The sequence below is a fragment of the Mya arenaria genome, chromosome 1, assembly GCF_026914265.1.
Source record: "Mya arenaria isolate MELC-2E11 chromosome 1, ASM2691426v1".
NCBI classification, from domain to species: Eukaryota; Metazoa; Mollusca; class Bivalvia; order Myida; family Myidae; genus Mya; species Mya arenaria.
This window is the reverse complement of record NC_069122.1, coordinates 46,230,724-46,250,986: the sequence shown is the minus strand read 5'-3', so window position 1 is coordinate 46,250,986 and position 20,263 is coordinate 46,230,724. Positions and strand designations below refer to the sequence as shown.

At 34.2% G+C, this 20,263-nt stretch overlaps 1 protein-coding gene across 1 annotated transcript; it reads right to left on the bottom strand.

Annotated features, from left to right (window-relative positions):
• Positions 1–858: 858 nt before the first annotated feature.
• Positions 859–19,462, bottom strand: LOC128229089 (cation-dependent mannose-6-phosphate receptor-like). Its single transcript, XM_052940754.1, has 7 exons — positions 19,273–19,462; positions 15,034–15,115; positions 12,449–12,567; positions 9,414–9,495; positions 8,472–8,569; positions 8,063–8,189; positions 859–6,053 (listed from the first exon to the last, which is right to left on the bottom strand). Exons 1-7 carry the CDS (start codon positions 19,425–19,427, stop codon positions 5,994–5,996), a joined length of 723 nt encoding a protein of 240 aa, XP_052796714.1. The 5' UTR covers positions 19,428–19,462; the 3' UTR covers positions 859–5,993.
• Between the last annotated feature and the right edge of the window lie 801 nt (positions 19,463–20,263).

Genomic DNA, 20,263 nt, shown 5'->3' with positions numbered 1-20,263 from the left:
CTTCCCTGAATTGTGTACCTGTTATCATTATATTTGTACCTGTTATCATTAAATGCGTACCTGTTATCATTTCATGCTTACCTTTGTGCATTTTGCCTCGATGGATTTATACATAAACTCTAAACTCTATATAAACAACAAGAGCTCGCGTAGGACAGCGCGCTCGACTACACGCCGCTTTGTGTTAGAAATGAATGCATAAATTCTGCAATATGTGCCTGTCAGAAACAACCTTATTGTATGCTGGCCGCCAAAAAGTGTATGAAGTATGAAGTCAATTGAATGAAGGGTATAGAAGTTATAAGGAAAATTCTACACTTTAACCGGACACAATGTGCCCCTATAACTTAAACCCAAGTTCCTAAGTCAATCAGGGGTCAAAGTTTGTTTTTAGGATGTACATGTAATTATGTAACCTTACTGTTTGGTGGTCGTCAACAATTGAGAGAGATATGACGTCAATTGAATAAACGGTATAGAAGTTATTAGTGAATATTCCAACTTGCTCTAAAACTTCAACCGGACACTGCAATGTTACCTAAACTTTACACTAAGTTCCTAAATCAATCAGGGGCCATACTTTGTATTAATATTAGATAATATGGTGTCATGTAACCTAATTGAGTGATGGTCGTAAACAACTGTGTGAAGTATGAAGTCTATTGAATGAACCTTATCTGAGTTAAAACCCAAAGTTGCCCAATTCTTCGAGTTGTAGATCTACCCTTAACGAAATGGTATCTGGAATGACAGCCAAAACGTTTTACTGACAAAAATACATAAAATCCAATACTTTCAACTATTTTTGAAGTTGTGCATGAAAAATCAATTGTACAGTATCGAAAACAGAAAGCATAATGCATAACAAAATAGTTTTATTCAAATTAATAATAAGCATAAGACACATTGAAAGAATAGAAAGCAAATATCAATCGTTCATATTTCGAACACATTTTCAATATCTATCAGATCACTTTTAAACCAATGCTCAATGCCAACGGAATGTCATCTATAAATGTGATGTAGTGCATTCAATTCTCATATAAAGTGCATATAATCATTAATCCTAAATATATATATGTATATATATGTATATATATCACACAGTACTAAAAACTATCTATGTATTTCAATTAATTGCAGCTTCAGTTAATGTTCAGCATTCAGATACCAGCTAGGACTATTGGTGTCACTACAATGTTCAATCTTGTGATGACCCTGGCCCTAATTTCCCGAAACATCTTAAGCCCCTTACACCAGGATGAAGCTAAGCTCACTAGTTTTGTTTAGGCACAAATTGCGCAATAGTCACAATCTTAACAGTTTCTGGACTTCAAAGGGAAATTATATTTATGCTCACTACCACCAGGTATGTTTTATTTAGCAAAACCATGATTATAAGTATGAACTTTGGCTTAATGAAATAAACTACTTCAACTTGTTAGGCTTAAGTGGTTTCGAGAAAATGGGGCCTGGATATTATCTGACTATTTGGTAATCAGCTCAAACAATAAACATAATGCGAATAAGGGCCAGCTAGCTCCACCTAGTCACTTGTTGGAGGTCGTTTGTTAGAGGGCGGTGGTCCAAGTATCCAGTGGATTATATAAGCATTTGATAATACATTTTCGAAATATATTCCCTTATTGTGAAGTAAATGCATGTTTGAGTGAATTACAATACTATGGTAAACATTTAAAACAAAAATGTGGATCTATGCAGCGAAAATATTTAGTTATATAGTTTCATGTTTGTTATCTACCGATGGTCTTTAATATCTTACAGAACTAATTATAGTCATCAAACATTAACAATTAATGAACCTGGTATTTTACCTAGTATAAATAAAAAATAAGAAAAACTGCTTAAAATAACACCAACTAATAAAACTGATTAAAATTACATACACATGTTCAACTTATAATACATGAATATGTTAAAAAAAAGATACAATCGTAAATCATAAAGGTCTATTTTAAGCCTTCTGTAAGTGACGCCCCCACCCAAACCCAGAGTATTTTACATGGTTGTTTATTGGTGATATTCTGTATTGACCACTGGTGTTTGTTATCATCAACCAGCTCTGTCACTGCCCCTTTTTCTTTGAACACAGGCCTAATTAGCCAACAGACAATAGATATACAATTTGGCAGACCGATTTGACAACAAGGCAATAAACAGGGAATGCATAGCTGGTATTAAGAAGACAAACATTTCTTAATCTAGTCCTCTAACTAACATAATATATAAACTAAAAATATTTTCTGAGATAGACGCAAAATTTATTTGCATTGGGGTGCATTGCAGTACATGTATTTTCGTTTATCTAACTTATACTCATTCCCATTCATCAGAGGTTTGATAATGATCAATCAAATGTGGTATGCATAGCATCATCACTCTAGTGAACGAGAATGACTTATACTATTTACTGCAAATAAAATGGAAAATGAGAGATAAACTACTAAGTATATAATAATAGTGTGCCAGTGAGAATTAAAAACAGAAATTATACAATATAATACAAAGTTTCGGCAGAAAAGTGAGCAACGAAGCAAACTTATTACAATACAAATTATACTTTTGTTGCAAGTAATTTTAGTAAAACTGCTTTTTCAGACAACCCTTTAGTGGACAGACAACATCACAATCATCAACCGAAAGCAGTAATTCAATAAATAAAGCCATGGACCTATTAACAATAAATGAATGGTTTATACATTGTAGGTCGGTGATGAAGTGTATCTTAGCAAAGATTTATTCCCGAGTTCATTTACACCAAAAAACATGGATTTCTGGGAAAAAATGCTCAGCCACTGTGCTCACTTTACAACACAGAAGTCAATGTTTCAGTCAGTGTCACCATGACAGAACATACTTATGAAGTTATGATCATATGGCAAAAGGCAGTTTATTTTCTATTGCTTTGCATAACTATTTCTTTCTAAAATCAATATTATTTTATATACATTTACATTTAAACACTGTTAATCTAAAATCATTGGGACCCAGATTTTTTTTCTTGGAAATAACATATTTCGAAATAACAATTTTAGAAAATGACAGCTTTCGCAAATTATAGATGACTTAAAATATTCAGATGTGAAGGTTGCAATGTCGGTTACACATTACCAACATGTTATATGTATTTGTATCAAATATGTACTGCCATGAACATGATGAAGTATTAATACAATCTGGGATTAGGCTAAAATGATCCCAGGTAAAACATGTACATTCTGTGAACATGATGGGCTTGAATACATGTACACTTTGGTCAAACTTTCGAATTAACATAAAACAAAATACAGTCGAAACTTGCTTTGTCGAACTCTGTAATCTCAAAAGTTCTGGTTCTGTCAAACTTTTTCTAGACATGATTGGTTAAATAAGACATGTTTTGTATTATGGTTACGTCTAATGTTTGTTATTTCGAATCATTTTCCGAGGTTCCAACGACTTCGACATAGCAAGTTTTGACTGTATGACAGTGTTGTACAAAGATGTGCAAGGTTTCAAAGCAGCCTTTGGTAAAGGTTTGCGATCAAATACGAGTAATATATAATCTTGGTTTCAAGTGGCATTATTGTTGTTGTTGTTGTTGTTTCAGACCAAAATTAATAAAATATCTGTATACTTTCGATTAAGATGAATGAATAATTGATCAAATAATTGTCAACATAGTAAAAACAATATTAATGAAATAATCATCAAAAAATTAAATACAAACTCTAACTCTTTCAAAAATCCCCATATCAATCAAGCACATTCATTTTTTTTAAAAATATATTGCTTTGATACATTCAACTCTAGCAATAAATTTTACTTTGAAAATAAAAAGATTATGTAGAGATTCAAAATACATTATTTTGTTCAATAGAAGAGATTCGACAAAAAAAAGTCCTCATTTCTTGTACAGTAAAACCCCTCTAATCAGAGCACCTATGGGACTTTGAGAAAATGGTCTTAATAGCAAGGTGGTCTCATTACTGAGTTTGTGCTAATTAGGGGTTTATATGTTAATGTTATATGTTAAAGTTTATATGTTTGGCTTGCCTTTCAATATTGTTCAATAGGATTATATAAGGCACAATATGTTAACAAATAAAGCACCAAATACCCAAGAATTTGAAAGCTCAATAAGATGCAACAAAAATGAAAACAACTTTTTACATGTAGTATTAATGGCGATCTAAAAGTTCTGACATGAAGAACCGGCCCTAATATCACAAAAATATTCAAACCTCAATCTCAAACTCAACTCGTTTAATCACATAACCGCATCATATGATTAAAAATTGTATTTGTATAACTATTAATCGCATTCACTCAGGGCTATTCCAGCAAAACATACAATCACCGAGGGGAAGGCAATTATTTAAATAGTATATAGTGTAGGGGGATGGCATAATTTAAAAGTGCCTTCCCCACGGGGGCTTTATGTTTAAATGGAATAGTCCTGATAGATTATGATGATAAAAACAACAATTATTTGAGAGCAAAAATAGCACTTCAGTCCAATTTATTTTTGAGTTTTACTCCAGTACATTTTTTAAAAATAGAATATTGAGCAATGATGTGTTAATGAACATAATGCACAAGATTATGTGCTCTTAAAATTAGTAAAACATTTTGAGATTGAGATTCGACTCGAGTATTTTCGTAATATTGGGGCTTGGATGAACAAGCCTTAAAATGAAATCACTAAAATTGATACACTGAAGACATTTGACAACCCTAAGACTTAATGCAATGAAAAATCATTGGAACATTAATTGAAAAATATGAACTGGCCGCAATTTCTCAAAACTTCTTAAGCTTAAAATGGCTTAAGTAGCTTATTTCAATTAGTCAAAATACATACTTAAATTGATTTTTGACAAAATGAAAAATGGTTATTTGTGATTATCCTAAAAATAATTCCTATCTTAAGTATAAAAAAGAAGTAAATATCACACAAATTATTGAAAAACAAAAACAGTGAGCTTAGCTTAATCCTGTTATTAGGGACTTATTACGTTTCGAGAAATTGGGGTCTGATCATCAAAGATATTTTCCAAACCTATTACATGTAATGCAAACATATAACATTATTTATGCAAGCAGAACAAAATAATTACATAACAAAATTTACAATAAAATCAATCTGAATTGCAACTTCAATAATCTTAAATCTGTTAAGAATTCGCAAATGTCAAGAAGACAATTTTTTTATTTAATTAACTTTGTATTCATTCTTGATATTAGCCAACACTCTTCTGTTATTATAAAGCAAAAATGTAGCAAAATAACATAAATATGTTACTAAGATGATTTCAGTCAATGACTCAGATCAACTAAGATCATAATTGAAATGGGCTCCTGAGACTCTTCAATACTATGGTTTCAGTACAAAATTGGACTACTTTCATTTTCAGTTTGCAATATGGATAAAACTTGTATGACTTACAGCAGCACGTTAATGACACCCATTATCAAATAAACCGTGCAGTAGCACAAATATATATAAAAAAAATATCCTTGGCATGTTATATTAAAAGAGTCTTTTTCAAGTCATCATAAGATACAAAACAAAAGTGCCAAGCATGGTTTTTTGTGAACTCCAACACTTTTCTGTTATCATAAAGCAGAAAAAGTTGCTTAACTCTACATTAAAGTAAGTCAAATCTAATGTCTCTGTCCATATATGTACCAAGTTTCATATGAATATCTTAAATGGATTTGAGTTATTGCGAAGGTCAAAGTGTTTAAACAACAAAGAAGTAGGTGACCACCCTAATGACAACAACACCAAGGCTATGAAAATACCTCCTCCTTTTTTCCTCAAAAAAATCCAACACAGATGAGCTAAAAATCCACATGACAATATGCATTTAAAAAAAATAAGGTAATATCAGGGAGTAAAATGGAAGATCTTCAAGATGAGTGGTTAAAGATAGCTTCCCTGTGGATTGGATGGTGCCCAGCGATAATGCAGTAATGTGAAGGTCTGGTCAAATTTGGGAATAAGATGACTCTGATTTACATCCTCGGCATGTGAATGTGACACCATCCTAAAACACGAAAAAATGAGTTACATTATTGATATCAACAGTATTGTACTTCATTGTTATTATTCCATATTATTCCACAGGTAACAAGTAGATATTTTGTTTCCCTACCTTTGTGTTCTATTTAAATATCTGTTGAAGTTTTAACAAGTATGTAGCAAAATAATGAAATATGACATTTAGATAATTTCTATTTCAAATAACTAAGATCTTTATTGAAATGGGCCCAAGTACCAGTGCCTAGAGAATGGTCCCTGGACCGGGAACCAACCACCTCATTAATTTAAACATTATTTATTTTTCAAACAGATTGTGAACAAAGTTATATCACTTTTTACTAGGTCACTTTTTTGGCACAATGTTACAGGAGAGGATGGTCTTGTGTTGTGGGGGTAATCGGAAAACTAAGTAAAAACAAGAGAGCGTCACAGTATGTGACGAATGCCCCCGGATGTGACATTGACCTATGAACAAGGTCAGTACATGAAAAGTTGATCTTGTCTTTTAAATTGCCTCTAAACATAAAAAATACCACCCATACTTGACAACCTACACTGTTATGTCCTTATAAGCAGCATTCCATTGTGAATAAACACTAAGTGTGACCTTGAACTTAGAGGTAGGGACATGGGTCTTGCACGTGACATGTCGTCTTGGTATGTCGGACACATGTGGCAAGTCATTTTAAAATCTGTACATACAAGAGAAAGTTACAGCCCGGACACGACAACCTATACTCTATATCCTTATATATGCAGCATTCCATTGTGAATAAACACCTAAGTGTGACCTTGACCTTAGAGGTAGTGACATGGGTCTTGCATGTGACACGTCGTCTTGTTATTTGGAACATATGAGGCAAGTTATTTTAAAATCTGTCCATACAAGGGAAAGTTACAGCCCGGACACGACAACCTCTACTCTATGTCCTTATATGCAGCACTCCGTTGTGAATAAACACCTAAGTGTGACCTTGTCCTGGAGAGGTAGGGACACGGGTCTTGCATGCGACATGTGGTCTTGGTATGTGGAACACATGTGGCAAGTTATTTCAAAATCTGTCCCTACAAGGGAAAGTTACAGCCCGGACATGACAACCTATACACTATGTCTTTATATGCAGCACTCCATTGTGAATAAACATCTAAGTGTGACCTTGACCTAAGAGGTAGGGACACGGGTCTTGCACGCGACAGGTCGTCTTAGTATGTGGAACACATGTGGCAAGTTATTTTAAAATCTGTCCATACAAGGGAAAGTTACAGCCCGGACATGAGTTATTGAGCAGGACACACAGACGGACGGACGAACGGACGGACGGACGGACGGTGCAATTTAATATGCCCACCTTCGGGAGCATAAAAACTTGTCCAGCTTGGGCTGATTGTCTGGTACTTTGTTAAAATCGACAACATTACTGTTAATTTTTAAAGGTGAAGACGGATGAGCTAAATTTGGATGAAAGTGTGATCTGTTTGTATGTTTGTGTCTCTTGGATATATGACTACTAGGCCTGTTCCTGTAGTTTTATTATATTATTATACACAATACAGAATGCAGTGCCCTGGTTAGAGCTTTCATAGATCTCTAACATGTGCCAGTGTTAAAGCTGCACTCTCATAGATAGACCAATTTATTTTTTCTGTCTTAGAATGAGCCAAATTTTGCGCTTATGACTGTAATTAGGTGAAAATAAGACTTCTGAAAAAAGATCACAGTTATAAATATGTTCAAAAATAAATGTTTTATGGCTTAAAGCGTTTCTAACGCCTTAAGAACAAGGAAATTTAAGGCAAGTTTCAATACAATTTAGTTCTGATATATTGTGAGTTGTCTTAAATGACTGAATTGAAAGCTTTGATGCCAAAATCAGCTGAATCTGAGACAAAAATAAAAAAGGTGTCAAATTGGTCAATCTGTGAAATGCGGCTTTAAGCAGTGACACACAGGACCCCTGGCTATATATAACATCCCTCCGTGAAGAAGGAGGAGTAACATATTCCAAAACCCACCTTTATATATCCCGGCAGAGACGACCAGAACTCATAGTTTGGTATGGCTTCAGTTCCGATGGCTCTTCTGACAAACTTCAGGAACAAGATGCCAACCACGAAATACACGAGAAGGAACACGAAAAAGCTAAAAAAACAAACATGCATGGTTGAGGGGTATTCTCTATGTTATTTTAATAAAATTTGAAAAATAAAAGCATAAATTTAAATTTTCGCATTAGAGATATTTTTTAATCGAAAAGACAATTTCAAGAGATCATGCAAGGATATTTCAAGGTGATGAGGGTTATACGCAAGGGAAATAACAGTGGGGTTGTTTAGAGTTTTGTATGGAATTCATTTTTCATTTTTAAACAAAATGTGAGTAACAAAAACTTAAACACTTGTGAAGTGTTAAAATGCAACTTACATTATAAGTAAGACAGAGCCTGTGCTCAGATTGTGTTTGGGTTTGGGTGTGGGTGGTTCCGGAGAGGTACAGGCAAATGGAGTCTCCAAGACAAAGGTCTGAAATTTGAAATTCACATTTAGAGGTTATCTCTCATGGATTAGCAAATTGCAATTTTTTTAGGAAAATAAATGTTTTGCTGACTTAGTCCAAGAATTTCAAATTGTAATAAGCAGTAAAACTAAGATTGCAATAGCACAAATGATCATATTTTAGGACTATAATATGTATTTTCTTACAGCAATAACATTTTTACAAATTCATTTATGTCTCTGCAGAGTTAAAATGCAGTCATCGGCCAGTTCAAGTAAAAAGAAAAGATCAATGCTGTATGAGGATACACTTTTTATACTATTTCCCCCCTATCTTTCACAGCTTGTCTAGATTTCATTTATAATTCATGTAAATTGTGTACATAAAGGACAGTTTCTGTAAAGCATTTTGAAAACAAGCTTGTTTTACCGAAATTGTTGTTAAAAGAACATAAATGTAAATGTAAAAGTTTACCGGACTTGAAGAAAATCTGACATTGGAAATGTTAAGAAAAATAACTGGCCTTATATCTTAATTTAAACAAGAGCTGTCGTAACAGGACAGGGAGCTCGACTGTTCGCCACTTTGTCTTGGAAATGAATGCATTTATGGTGTAATATTCAAGTCAATCAAGGGTCATAATTCAGATTTAGGATAATATGGAGTTATGTAACCTAATTGTGTTATGGTCGTGAACAATTTTGTGAAGTATAAAGTTGATTGAGTGAACAGTATTGCAGATCTGAGTTAAAATCACAAGATACCTTGAAACTTAAACCAAAATTTATAAGTCAATCAAGTTATAACAAATTACCGTATAGTAACATACTTAAAGCTTTATTATATACATGTATACAGATTAATACTTACATAGGTGTTTGGTGGATCTTCATTCACATGTGTAAATTTGCTTTGTTCACGTCGGTTACAACTGATTTTAATGTTCGATGTTCTGAAATTAAATGTTTCAAAATAAAATCTAAAATATAGTGTCCAAAGTTTCATTTAATTCCTTTCAAAATTTAAGTAATAGTTATCGCATCCACAACAACAGTTGTTGAGATTATACATGAGCACTTTAGCCTGAATGTATTATTAAATTTATCATTTCTAATTTATTTCCATAGTTTGAACCATCTTGTCAAGGACAACATTCAATAAATTGAGCCAGCAGTATACGTCAATAGCATTTTAATATAATCTGCACAGTAGTCATAAAATTATTACACACACATTCAATTTGTTAGCATTCTAATAGGAAGTTGTTGTGTACTTAAATCTTGATTTTATGAAATGGAAAATAGTTAATCTGGATTTTTATACAGATAATATCACTAAAGGTCTCCAAATAAATATTGCACTACAACAAAACTGCAATCGCTCAGGGATGCCGGGGTCCGAGTTGAAACCTCGAGGGAAAAGATGTTTCGAACAACCCAAGTTTTAATTTTTCAGTCTGTTATGAAATATCTTTCAGTGTATTTTAAGTCTGAAGTCGTCAAACTGACTGTTTACTACGACACGGATTATGTGTTGCATTGTGGAAATCGTTCATATGTTCAAAGGCTGTTGTATACGAAATGTAAAATAAAAAACAATTATAAATGAATAAATAGTAATGTTTATTTTAACAAAAAGCACATTTTCTAAACAAGCAACATTTAAATATGACAGAACATTTTATGGCATTAGACAGATTTAAATTTTGCAAAATCAAGGATTGATGATTGGCGCATCTTGTCTGTCTCTTGAAACTGTTCAAACAGTTTGATATTTAATTAGCTTGTTAAAACTAGAACTGTAAGCCAAAGGCTAACGAATACCCCCCAACCCTTCCCTGTCTAGGTTGTTTGCCCTGGCCTTAGTTATGGTATCATTAGAAAGCACAAGGCAATACATTTATTTAGTTTATTTAGAATACCTATTACTGAATCAGGGACTGCCATGGCACTGCAGCAGAGATCACAAAATGGTCACTATAGTATGTTGGTACTGTGTCCACACTTATCCCCCACTCCCACCCACCTCAGGGGAGATAACAAACCTGTTTCTCTCATTTTCACCATAAAGGGGTCATGACTCCTGACAGGATATTCCAAAATGAAGGTGGACGGGTGAATTTGACAGTCTGCCAACCCAATTTCTGTTTACCCACCCCCACCACCTCCCCCCCACACATGAGTACCAAGGAAATAATACAGGTGCACAAAATCACATATACAAAGGTTCACATCATGGTCATGGATAGCTGATAGTTTGAGAAAAATATATTGAAAAATGACAAAGGAGTAGGCCACCAAAGCGAATATTGTAACAAATTTAAGGCCTGTATGCACCTAACTTCAGGACTTTTGATGGTCTTTTTAAGGACAAAATCAATTAAAGGTCTTTTTAAGGCCATGCAAACATTCTGATTAATACAGGTGCACCAAATCACATATTCAACAGTTCATATCATGGTCATTGACATCTGAAAGTTTGAAAAAGATTTATAGAAAAAATGAGAAAAAATGACCAAGGATTAGGCTAGACAAAGCTGTATAATTTTTGCCTATTTTAACTTATTCAGGGGCCATAATTGGAGACATGATCATGTGATTCCAACCACAATCACAGGGGCAAATGTTCTCACCATGGCTAAAAGTTTGAAAAAGATTCATTCAAAAATGACGAAGGAGTAGGACGAACAAAACTAATTTTACCCAATTTAACTCATTAAGGGGCCACAACTCCACTCAGGATCATGTGACTCCCACCAAATTCATGGAGGCAAAGGTTTACATCATGGCCATTAATATTTGAAAGTTTGAAAAAGATTTGCTCAATAGCTTCAAAGAAGAATCCTGGACAAAGCTAATTTTGCCCAATTTAACTCATTAAGGGGCCACAACTCCACTCAGGATCATGCGACTCTGACCAAATCCACGGAGGCACAGGTTTACATCATGGTCATTAATATTTGAAAGTTTGAAAAAGATTTGTTCAATAACGACAAAGACGAATCCCGGACAAAAAAAACGGACGGACAGACGGACAGACGGACAGACAGACAGACAGACGGACAGACGGACAACCCGATTCCAGTATACCCCCCCCAAACTTTGTTTTGGGGGGTATAAAAAGTTGAGAAAGGGCAAGGAATCCAGCTTGTGAAAACACACTCAGAGTTGAAAAGAAATGTTTGACAATTGAGGGAGCCTTCTTCTGCCTTTAATTGGATCTACAGTAATATAGTATGGTTATTAGTACTAAAATTTACCAGGGAGGAACGTATTCAACTCCAATTTTTTTTTTTTCAGATTTGAATTTCATGAGTTGCTTAGCCAGGTGAAATAAAAAAAGTCGAATATGCTCTTCCTGATGAAAAAGCAGTAGTGTTTACCCTTATATAAAATACATTACTGGTTTCATTTACTTAGAAGACATGTTTTTACATAAAAAACATTGCACAATGACACCAGTTAAAGACCTTGTTTGATCCTTCTATAAGTGACCCCCCAGTCTGTTTACAGTACACAACCTCTGTGTATTGATCTTAATCTGCTTGCTTTCATCCCTCTTATCAGATCTGGGGTTTGAGTATCCTGCTGTGCAGTTTTGGAGGTTTTATTATAGAAATGGACACTAAATGGCCCTGAGCCAATAAACAATACACAGGAAATTGGCCCCTGCTGTGACACCTGTGCAATTAGCAGAAGATGCACAGCAGGGGATTATCATGCCAAACATTCCTTAAACTAGGCCTTTAAGACATGTTGTCAGCAGAGTGGAATACGACCATATTGCATTTAGGTGTACAACGTACAAGTGTATTTTGGGGTATAGATTGTTTATAGAGATTTATGATGCCTATGTTATCTTAACCAATAATGAATCCACCATACATCTCTCTTAAAGAAACTTACCTTTGATCACTTGTGAAGGTTAGAACAAGGGTGTTGTTTAAGGGACTTCCCGTGAAGGCAGCAGTGTCTCCATCCCCAACATCATAAAAGGCCGACTGAACATTACTTCTCTGACATATCTGTAGCAATCATGTTCCATATTTATGATGAATTGTGTTATACATGTACATTTTAAGTTTAAAATGTTTTTACTTTTATATTTGACTATCAAATATATTACAAAAAAACACATTTAAAATCAATCATTGTTTATCAATCAAAATAAAACACCTATTTAAAAGTTCAAGGTGCTGCTGGGCAGGGTGCTAAGGGTGGGATGGGCTAATTGTATCAAGCTTTGAAGAACTTAAATATTAGGAATTTGACAGAAATGTTTTGAATTTTGTTTACCTGAAGATTAACTTTCAACAGCAAAATATGCAAAGTTTGCAAGAATTTACAATCACATAACAAAAACATTCTATTTTCTTATATATAAAGTGTGTTTTGTTCCATGAAAGCAGGAGGGTGCACATGCTGGTCTCCAGGGCAGAAGGGTGCTACCAAAAAAGGACAAGGTGCAATACCCTCCCATAACTCTCTCATAGCTAAAACCATAAATGAACAAGCAAATTCGTTGAATTGATATCCCCCGCCTGATTGGGCTTAGTCAAGGAATGGAAATCAATTGTTGGTGAAATATATATATAAGTTTGAGTTTGATTGCAACTGTTTGAAATTAAAAAAAAATGGTATATAATGTAGCATTTAGAATTGACCAAGAAACCTAGTATATGACTCCATGTTACCTAACTAATCTAAGATTTCATCAAGGCAAACACTCTGATCAAGTTTCATGAAGTTTGGTCCAGATATATTGCAAAAATATAGCCTCTAGATTGTCCACATGGTTTTTTAAGATTTGACCCAGTGACCTCATTTTTGACCTACTAGTTTCAAATAATTCCAAGATTTCATCAAGGCAAACATTCTGACCAAGTTTCATGGAAATTAGAGCAGATGTATTGCCTCTAGAGTGTTCCCAAGATTTCTCTAAGATATGACCTAGGGACCTAGTTTTGACCCCATGTGACCAATTTTAAAACTCTTTTAAGATTTCAATAAGGCAAACATTCTGACCAAATTTGAACATACCTGACTATTCAATAGCAATGTTTGGTAAGGGACAGAAATTTTTCAAAGATTTCACCTACTGACCTGGTTTCTAACCCCATGTGACCCAGTTTCGAACTATTCAACAACAATCAAGGAAAACAGTCTGATGAAGTTTCATGAATATTAGATTGCTTCTAGTGTGTTCCCAATATTTTTTCTAAGATTTGACCTATTGACCTTGTTTTTAACCCATATGACCCACTTTTAAAACGCAGATAAATTTAATCCAAGAGAACATTCTGACCATATTCGAACATAATCTGACCAATCACCACCATAAAATAGTTTCAGACAAGATTTTTGAAAGATTTGACCTAGTGACCTTTTTTTTTATCACATGTGACCGAGTTTAAAATGTGTCCAAGAGTTCCTCAAGGAAAACATTCTGTTCAAGTTTCATTGATATTAGACCATACATAATGCCTCTTATGTGTTTCAAAGATTTTCTAAGATTTGACATAGTGACCTTGTTTTTGACCCATATGATCCACTTTTAAAACGCAGTCCTAGTGACCTAGTTTTTGATCCCATGTGCCCCACTTTTACAAGTGGTCCATATTTCATCAAGGGGTACATCATGACCAAGATTGAACATAATCCGACCAATCATTTCCATTCCATACGAAAAAATCTAAGATTTTACCTAGTGACCTAATTTTCAATCATATGTGACCCAGTTTCAAATAAGTTCAAGATTCCATCAATGAAAAAATTCTGATTAAGTTTTATGAATATTTAACCATGTATAATGCCTCTAGTATGTTCCAAAGATTTTTCTAAGATTTGACCTAGTGACCTAGTTTTTTACCCCATGTGACCCACTTATAAAAGTGGTCGAGATTTGATCAAATGGAACATTCTGACCAAGTTTGAACACTTTCTGATCAATACCTACCAAGATATGGTACCAGACGGAAGGAATGACAGACGGACGGACAACGCCAAAACAATATACCCCTCCCGACACCTTCGATTCGGCCGTGGATAATAAACCATAAGGAAGATGGCGATCATCAAATCAATCCAAATTATAATAAAGGCCACAACAAATTAATGTTTTGTTCACCAAAAATCAAAATATGACAAAACACACTTTCTTAGCCAAGTTCCCCTGTTAAAAAATAGCACAAAATGGTAGACAAACCCAGTAAATTTCAAATTGAAATAATACGCAAAAACTGTAGAAGATGCATGTGTTGTAAGCGATGTGATACATCAGTAAGTGAAATTCAATGTGTTGTACACAACAATATTAATTTTATTCAAGCTTTTGACATTTTTTTTCTTAAAATTTTATCATCTTGTGTCTAGTCCCTTTAAAGAAACAATTGTAAAAGAGCATCATTATGATAAAAAAAATATGAATTTTAAGAAAAGGACTATAAAATTGTGACTCTTCCAAAAAGAGAAAAGCTAAACATGAAACTCACAGCAGCAGTATTTATCCCTCCACATGTAACTGTTCCACAGGGTTGGTAGACATATGTGTAGCTCCCATTCGTTATACTCAAGCTGTTGATAAGCATATACATAAACCTTACAATACATGAAATTTTGAGAATTAATCTTAATGCAGTCACTGAAACTCAAGATTTTAAAAAATACAGTTCACTCATGAATGTCCATACTTCTGCCTGGCATAAAACAAAAAAACGAGCCCTGCAATATAACATTCAGAAACTGAGCAAACCTGGAAAACATTTCATCAGAGCAATGATTGTGTTCATATTGAGCGCTGCTTCGAATCAAAGGTGATCGTCACATTATTAGACATAGCTTGGACACTTAAATATGGCCCTTTTGACCTTTAATATTGTTTAAAAAGTAATAATATGACATTTCAATACAAAACTAGAGCTGTCACAGGAGTGACGAATACCCCCAAATGCTGCCTGGACACAGGAATGGCAAACCATTCCTTTGAAAAGAGGCCATAACTCCAAGACTACTGCACACTGCATCTCCTTTTATCATGCATGTATTGTTATATTTAAATCTGTTGAGTAATTTAGAAGTTACACTGCTGACAAGAAAAACTAGCCTTTCATGAGTTATCGTCTGGAAACCGTTTTTCTATTTTTAGTATCAATGACCTTGACCTTGGCCCCACCAGCCCATATATCGAACTTGACCTGTATCTTCTGATGTTACACCTGTGTACCAAAATTTTTTCAAATCTGTCTAGCCTTTCATGAGTTATCGTCCGGAAACCGTTTTTCTATTTTTAGTAACAGTGACCTTGAACTTGGCCCCACCAGCCCCAATATCGAACTTGACCTGTATCGTCTGATGTTACACCTGTGTACCAAAATTTTTTCAAATATGTCTAGCCTTTCATGAGTTATCGTCCAGAAACCGTTTTTCTATTTTTAGTAACAGTGACCTTGACCTTGGCCCCACCAGCCCCAATATCGAACTTGACCTGTATCTTCTGATGTTACACCTGTGTACCAAAAAATTTTCAAATCTGTCTAGCCTTTCATGAGTTATCGTCCGGAAACCATGAAAACCGACAGACCGACCGACCGACCGACAAGCTCACTCCTATATACCCCCTCAAACTTCGTTTGTTGGGGTATAATAATAATAATACATCATAATTTGACTTAAAAAATATCATTATATTTATATATATATATATGAATATACCTATATAAATAATATATAAAATGCTATTTTATCAAGTAAAATTCCAAGAATTGTTTTGAAATGTCATACCAGTATTATTACTTTTTGAACCATATCAAAGGACTGAAGGGCCATATCAGTGTTCAAGCTTTGTGACAATCACCCTTCTTCAAATGAGACAGGTAGATACTGTGAAATTAACCTTTTTCACCTGTAGCCCAAGCCAGGTTTCCATGGCCCACCAGTTAACAGAAAAACGCATCCTGAGTACGGTACCTTATAATTATGGTTAAAAACAAGGAATAATATGACAAGAGCAGAATGAAGATCCTGTCAACATGTGCTTCTTGTGGCATAAGTGACAGGATTTTACTTATATCTATTTAATATTTTTCGGTAACTCAATAATCCCACAGGTGGCAGTTGCGTTGACATGACCCATTATATGGCCACACCCCTTCCTTGAAAAATTAGTCAAAAATAAATGTTCCAGACCAAAATTATTTGGAACATGATCATCTATTACAAAACCCTAAATAACCACCAAATATTAAAAAGCATTTTTCCCCCCAAAAAATATGAATATCTAATTAGAATATTAATATTTTGGGAGGATTTTTTTTCCTTTGATTTTTTTCCGTTTGCCGCTGTCAGAGATATCTCCATGGGCGAAAATATTAAGGCAGTCTTATACATGCCATATTTTCAAAAGGCTCGCCAGGGGATTTTGTTAAGAATTCCAAGGGATTTGGTTACATAACAGGGGATTTTCATCATCGCCATTTAGCGCTTTCGTGTGGGTAGCATTTCACTATTTTTTACCCCTTTTTTGCAACACACAGAACTTCAGAAGTATTTTATTTACTCTTTTTAAAGTCCTTTATATTTTTAAGATACAATGTCATATTGCATAACAAAATATTTCATAGAAAAATATATAATTCAGATTCAATGGTTTCAATCAAAACAATGCAACACATGTGCCTTGATGATTGATTTAGTGTTATTATGCACACCATCAGTTTATAACCCAATTAAGCTCCAGGGCAGGACGGCATTAACAGGGTTCGAATTTAACTTAGAAGAGCACTCGCAAAATTTTGCGAGTGCTTTTTGAGGCAACTCATAAAATGAAAAATCAACTTGCAATTTTATTATTTGCTTTATTCCCTAAGAAATTGTCTAATTATAATAAATATCTACACCTAAGACATATTATGAATATAAAAAGTATCAATCTTGAGTGACTCGACTACTGGAACTTTTTGATGAGCTTATTTACCCTCGCCATCGGGTAATACCCATTGGGCGAGCACGCTTCAGATTTCATTAAGTCTATAAGTATTAAAAACAATATCATTATAAATTTAAAATAAATAAAAGCAACAGTAAATGTAGCATGGATGCTTTGGACTATAAAATATATCGAAGTCTATTCTTTTTGACAGTTGGGCGGATACAGTATATTAAAAGGTTGATGGGGTTTACATATAGTGGACAAAAGCGCTAAATTTAGGCAAAGATCGAGCTAGGTGATTACGTCATTTGTATTCACTTTGTATTGGGAGCATTCGGAGAATCCCGGAAAGATTCCAGAAAAAACTCGGCCTTTCCCGTAATTGTTCTATTTTTGAAAACTTACTAGAGCGTGACTCCGTACTGTCTTCTTTATACTGGTAGTGTAAACATGCCACTTACAGGCTGTTTACACTGGACTAAGTAGCGGAGTTAGGTTCATGTTTATTCTACTTTCCTTTTAACATTTTTTGGTCTAGAAAAAGCCACTCGCAGATTTTTGCAAGCTTGAATAAAAGTCACTCGCAATTTGCAAATATCGCTCGCATTTTGCGAGTATGTGAGTCTAAATTCGAACCCTGATTAATACTGTAAACATGCTGATAAAATTCAACCCTGTGATAAAATTTGTGTAAATGAATTTTTTTTTTCATCATTTCGTGTGAATGTACAATGAGATGAATGGCAATAGATGTTCAGCATAAATAATAGAAATCTGGGCCTCGTTCATCAAAAACATTTTTTCCCATTTTTAACACATACTGTATGACTACTCATACCGTAATTCACCTAAGAGTTCGGACACTCTAAATATTCGGACACCCATAATTATTTTCCAAAATAATTTATTTTACGTACCTAATTTTCGGACACCCAAAGGACATCAATCATAACTTTTACAGTTACCAAGTTTCACAGACGAAGATTATTGATTTTTATCTTTACAATGCCTGGCTAGATTACCTAACCGTATTCACCACTGTGACAAGTTAAGGAAGTGTGATATATTTATTGGAGGATTAAAGAAACAACAAGGGCAATCAAGGGATTAAGAAAACATAGACAAGACATGTTTGTAAAACAATCTGCCAATAAACTTTCAAATTAGTACCACACTTAAAGACTGTATGAAGCAATAATTGTACAGTTATACATTAATCCTGCATAGCAATGTCCATGCTCTCCACGAGATCCTCGTGGGTATAACTGTAAGTTGTGTGACGTCACACAGTGTGACTCTTTGATCTGAAGCCGATAGAATGTGTTTATTCAGTTCATGTATAACATGGTGTTTTAATTAACTTGATGAAGGATTTACACTTATAGGCGTAATAAATAAGTTTATGACCATTGATTACTACGGATAAATTAATAAGTGGTAAAATGCAAACATGAAGAAAAAAGGCAGGTTAAACAAACATGTGAATAAAATGTAAAAATGGTAATTTTCTATGTATTCGGACAGCGAAAAATATAATTAATTTAAGGTGTCCGAACTCTTAGGTGAATTACGGTACTCATAGTAAATGCTTGAAGTTAAACTAAAAGTATGAAGTCAATGATAATCAAATGGCCAGATAAATTAACAGAGAAACAAAAAATAAATTGAACAAAAGAAGCAGAAACTGTGCATCCAGTCTCTACACCTACACGAACTATATTAATGGCATTTAGAACTTTTTTTTGTACTCAGTAACCTGTCACAGTCATGTGACGTTCATTGACGGAAAATTGTGAAACTTTACCTTTGGAATTTAAGTTGAGATAAACTGAATGTGAATTCACCAGCTTTGCAGCTGCAAGATGTGAGCTTTTCGCATGTTTGTGCGACAGTTTTAACAACTGACAACGCTATCAAAAGCAGATAATAAAATGAGATAAGTGAACGACCGTAGTTCATCTTTGGTTTTGTTTTCGTTTTCGTCCTGTCGGTTATGAAATTTTGGCCGTTCGTGATATTCACTCATCTAGGCTGCATTATACCATTATTAATCAAAGCACTGAAAGTGCTGAGGGACGGTGCCTCTGGTGTATGTGCAGAAAAATATACAGGGAGAGCTGTCTGGTTTCAAAATCGTGTCGTTGTTATCAACTATTGACAGTTTGGTTATTTAAAGAGCCAACTTTCGTCATGCATGACTATTTTTTATGAATGCATGTTAAGCAAGCGATCTTCGTACGAAGTTGGTTACGAAGATTTCTGCGACCGTTTTATTAACGCTTTCGTACGTAATTACTCTTCAAAATGGGGAAGGATCGGACGAATATGTAAACAAACCGTAGATTTGAGTATACTAAAAAAAATCGCAAATAGTGATTTGATCTGCTTCGCTTTTCGAATAATCCAAATAGACATTTACTATTTATTTTAATAAATATAGTGGGTGGTAACGTTTTGTCGACTACGGTTGCTACGGCATGGTTTGACCCGTTTAAACAGCTGTTTCCTGTGTCACATTGCAATGTTTTCAGGTTATGACACATTTCGATACCAACTATATCCATTTCTTATCGCTTGTATTGTGTATAATACTTGTTATGGCGTTAACATGTTAAATAATCACATCCCAAAAGGTAAATGTACTATTACGTTCGTTGATTCTTTGTTCTATTCGATTGAAAACCCCGGAAGTACAAATTTAAGAAAGAGTTTATTAAGCGAATATTATTTGAACTGTTTCCTTAAGGTATGTAAGTTTACACACTCAAATATGTTTTAATATACAATTCTATATA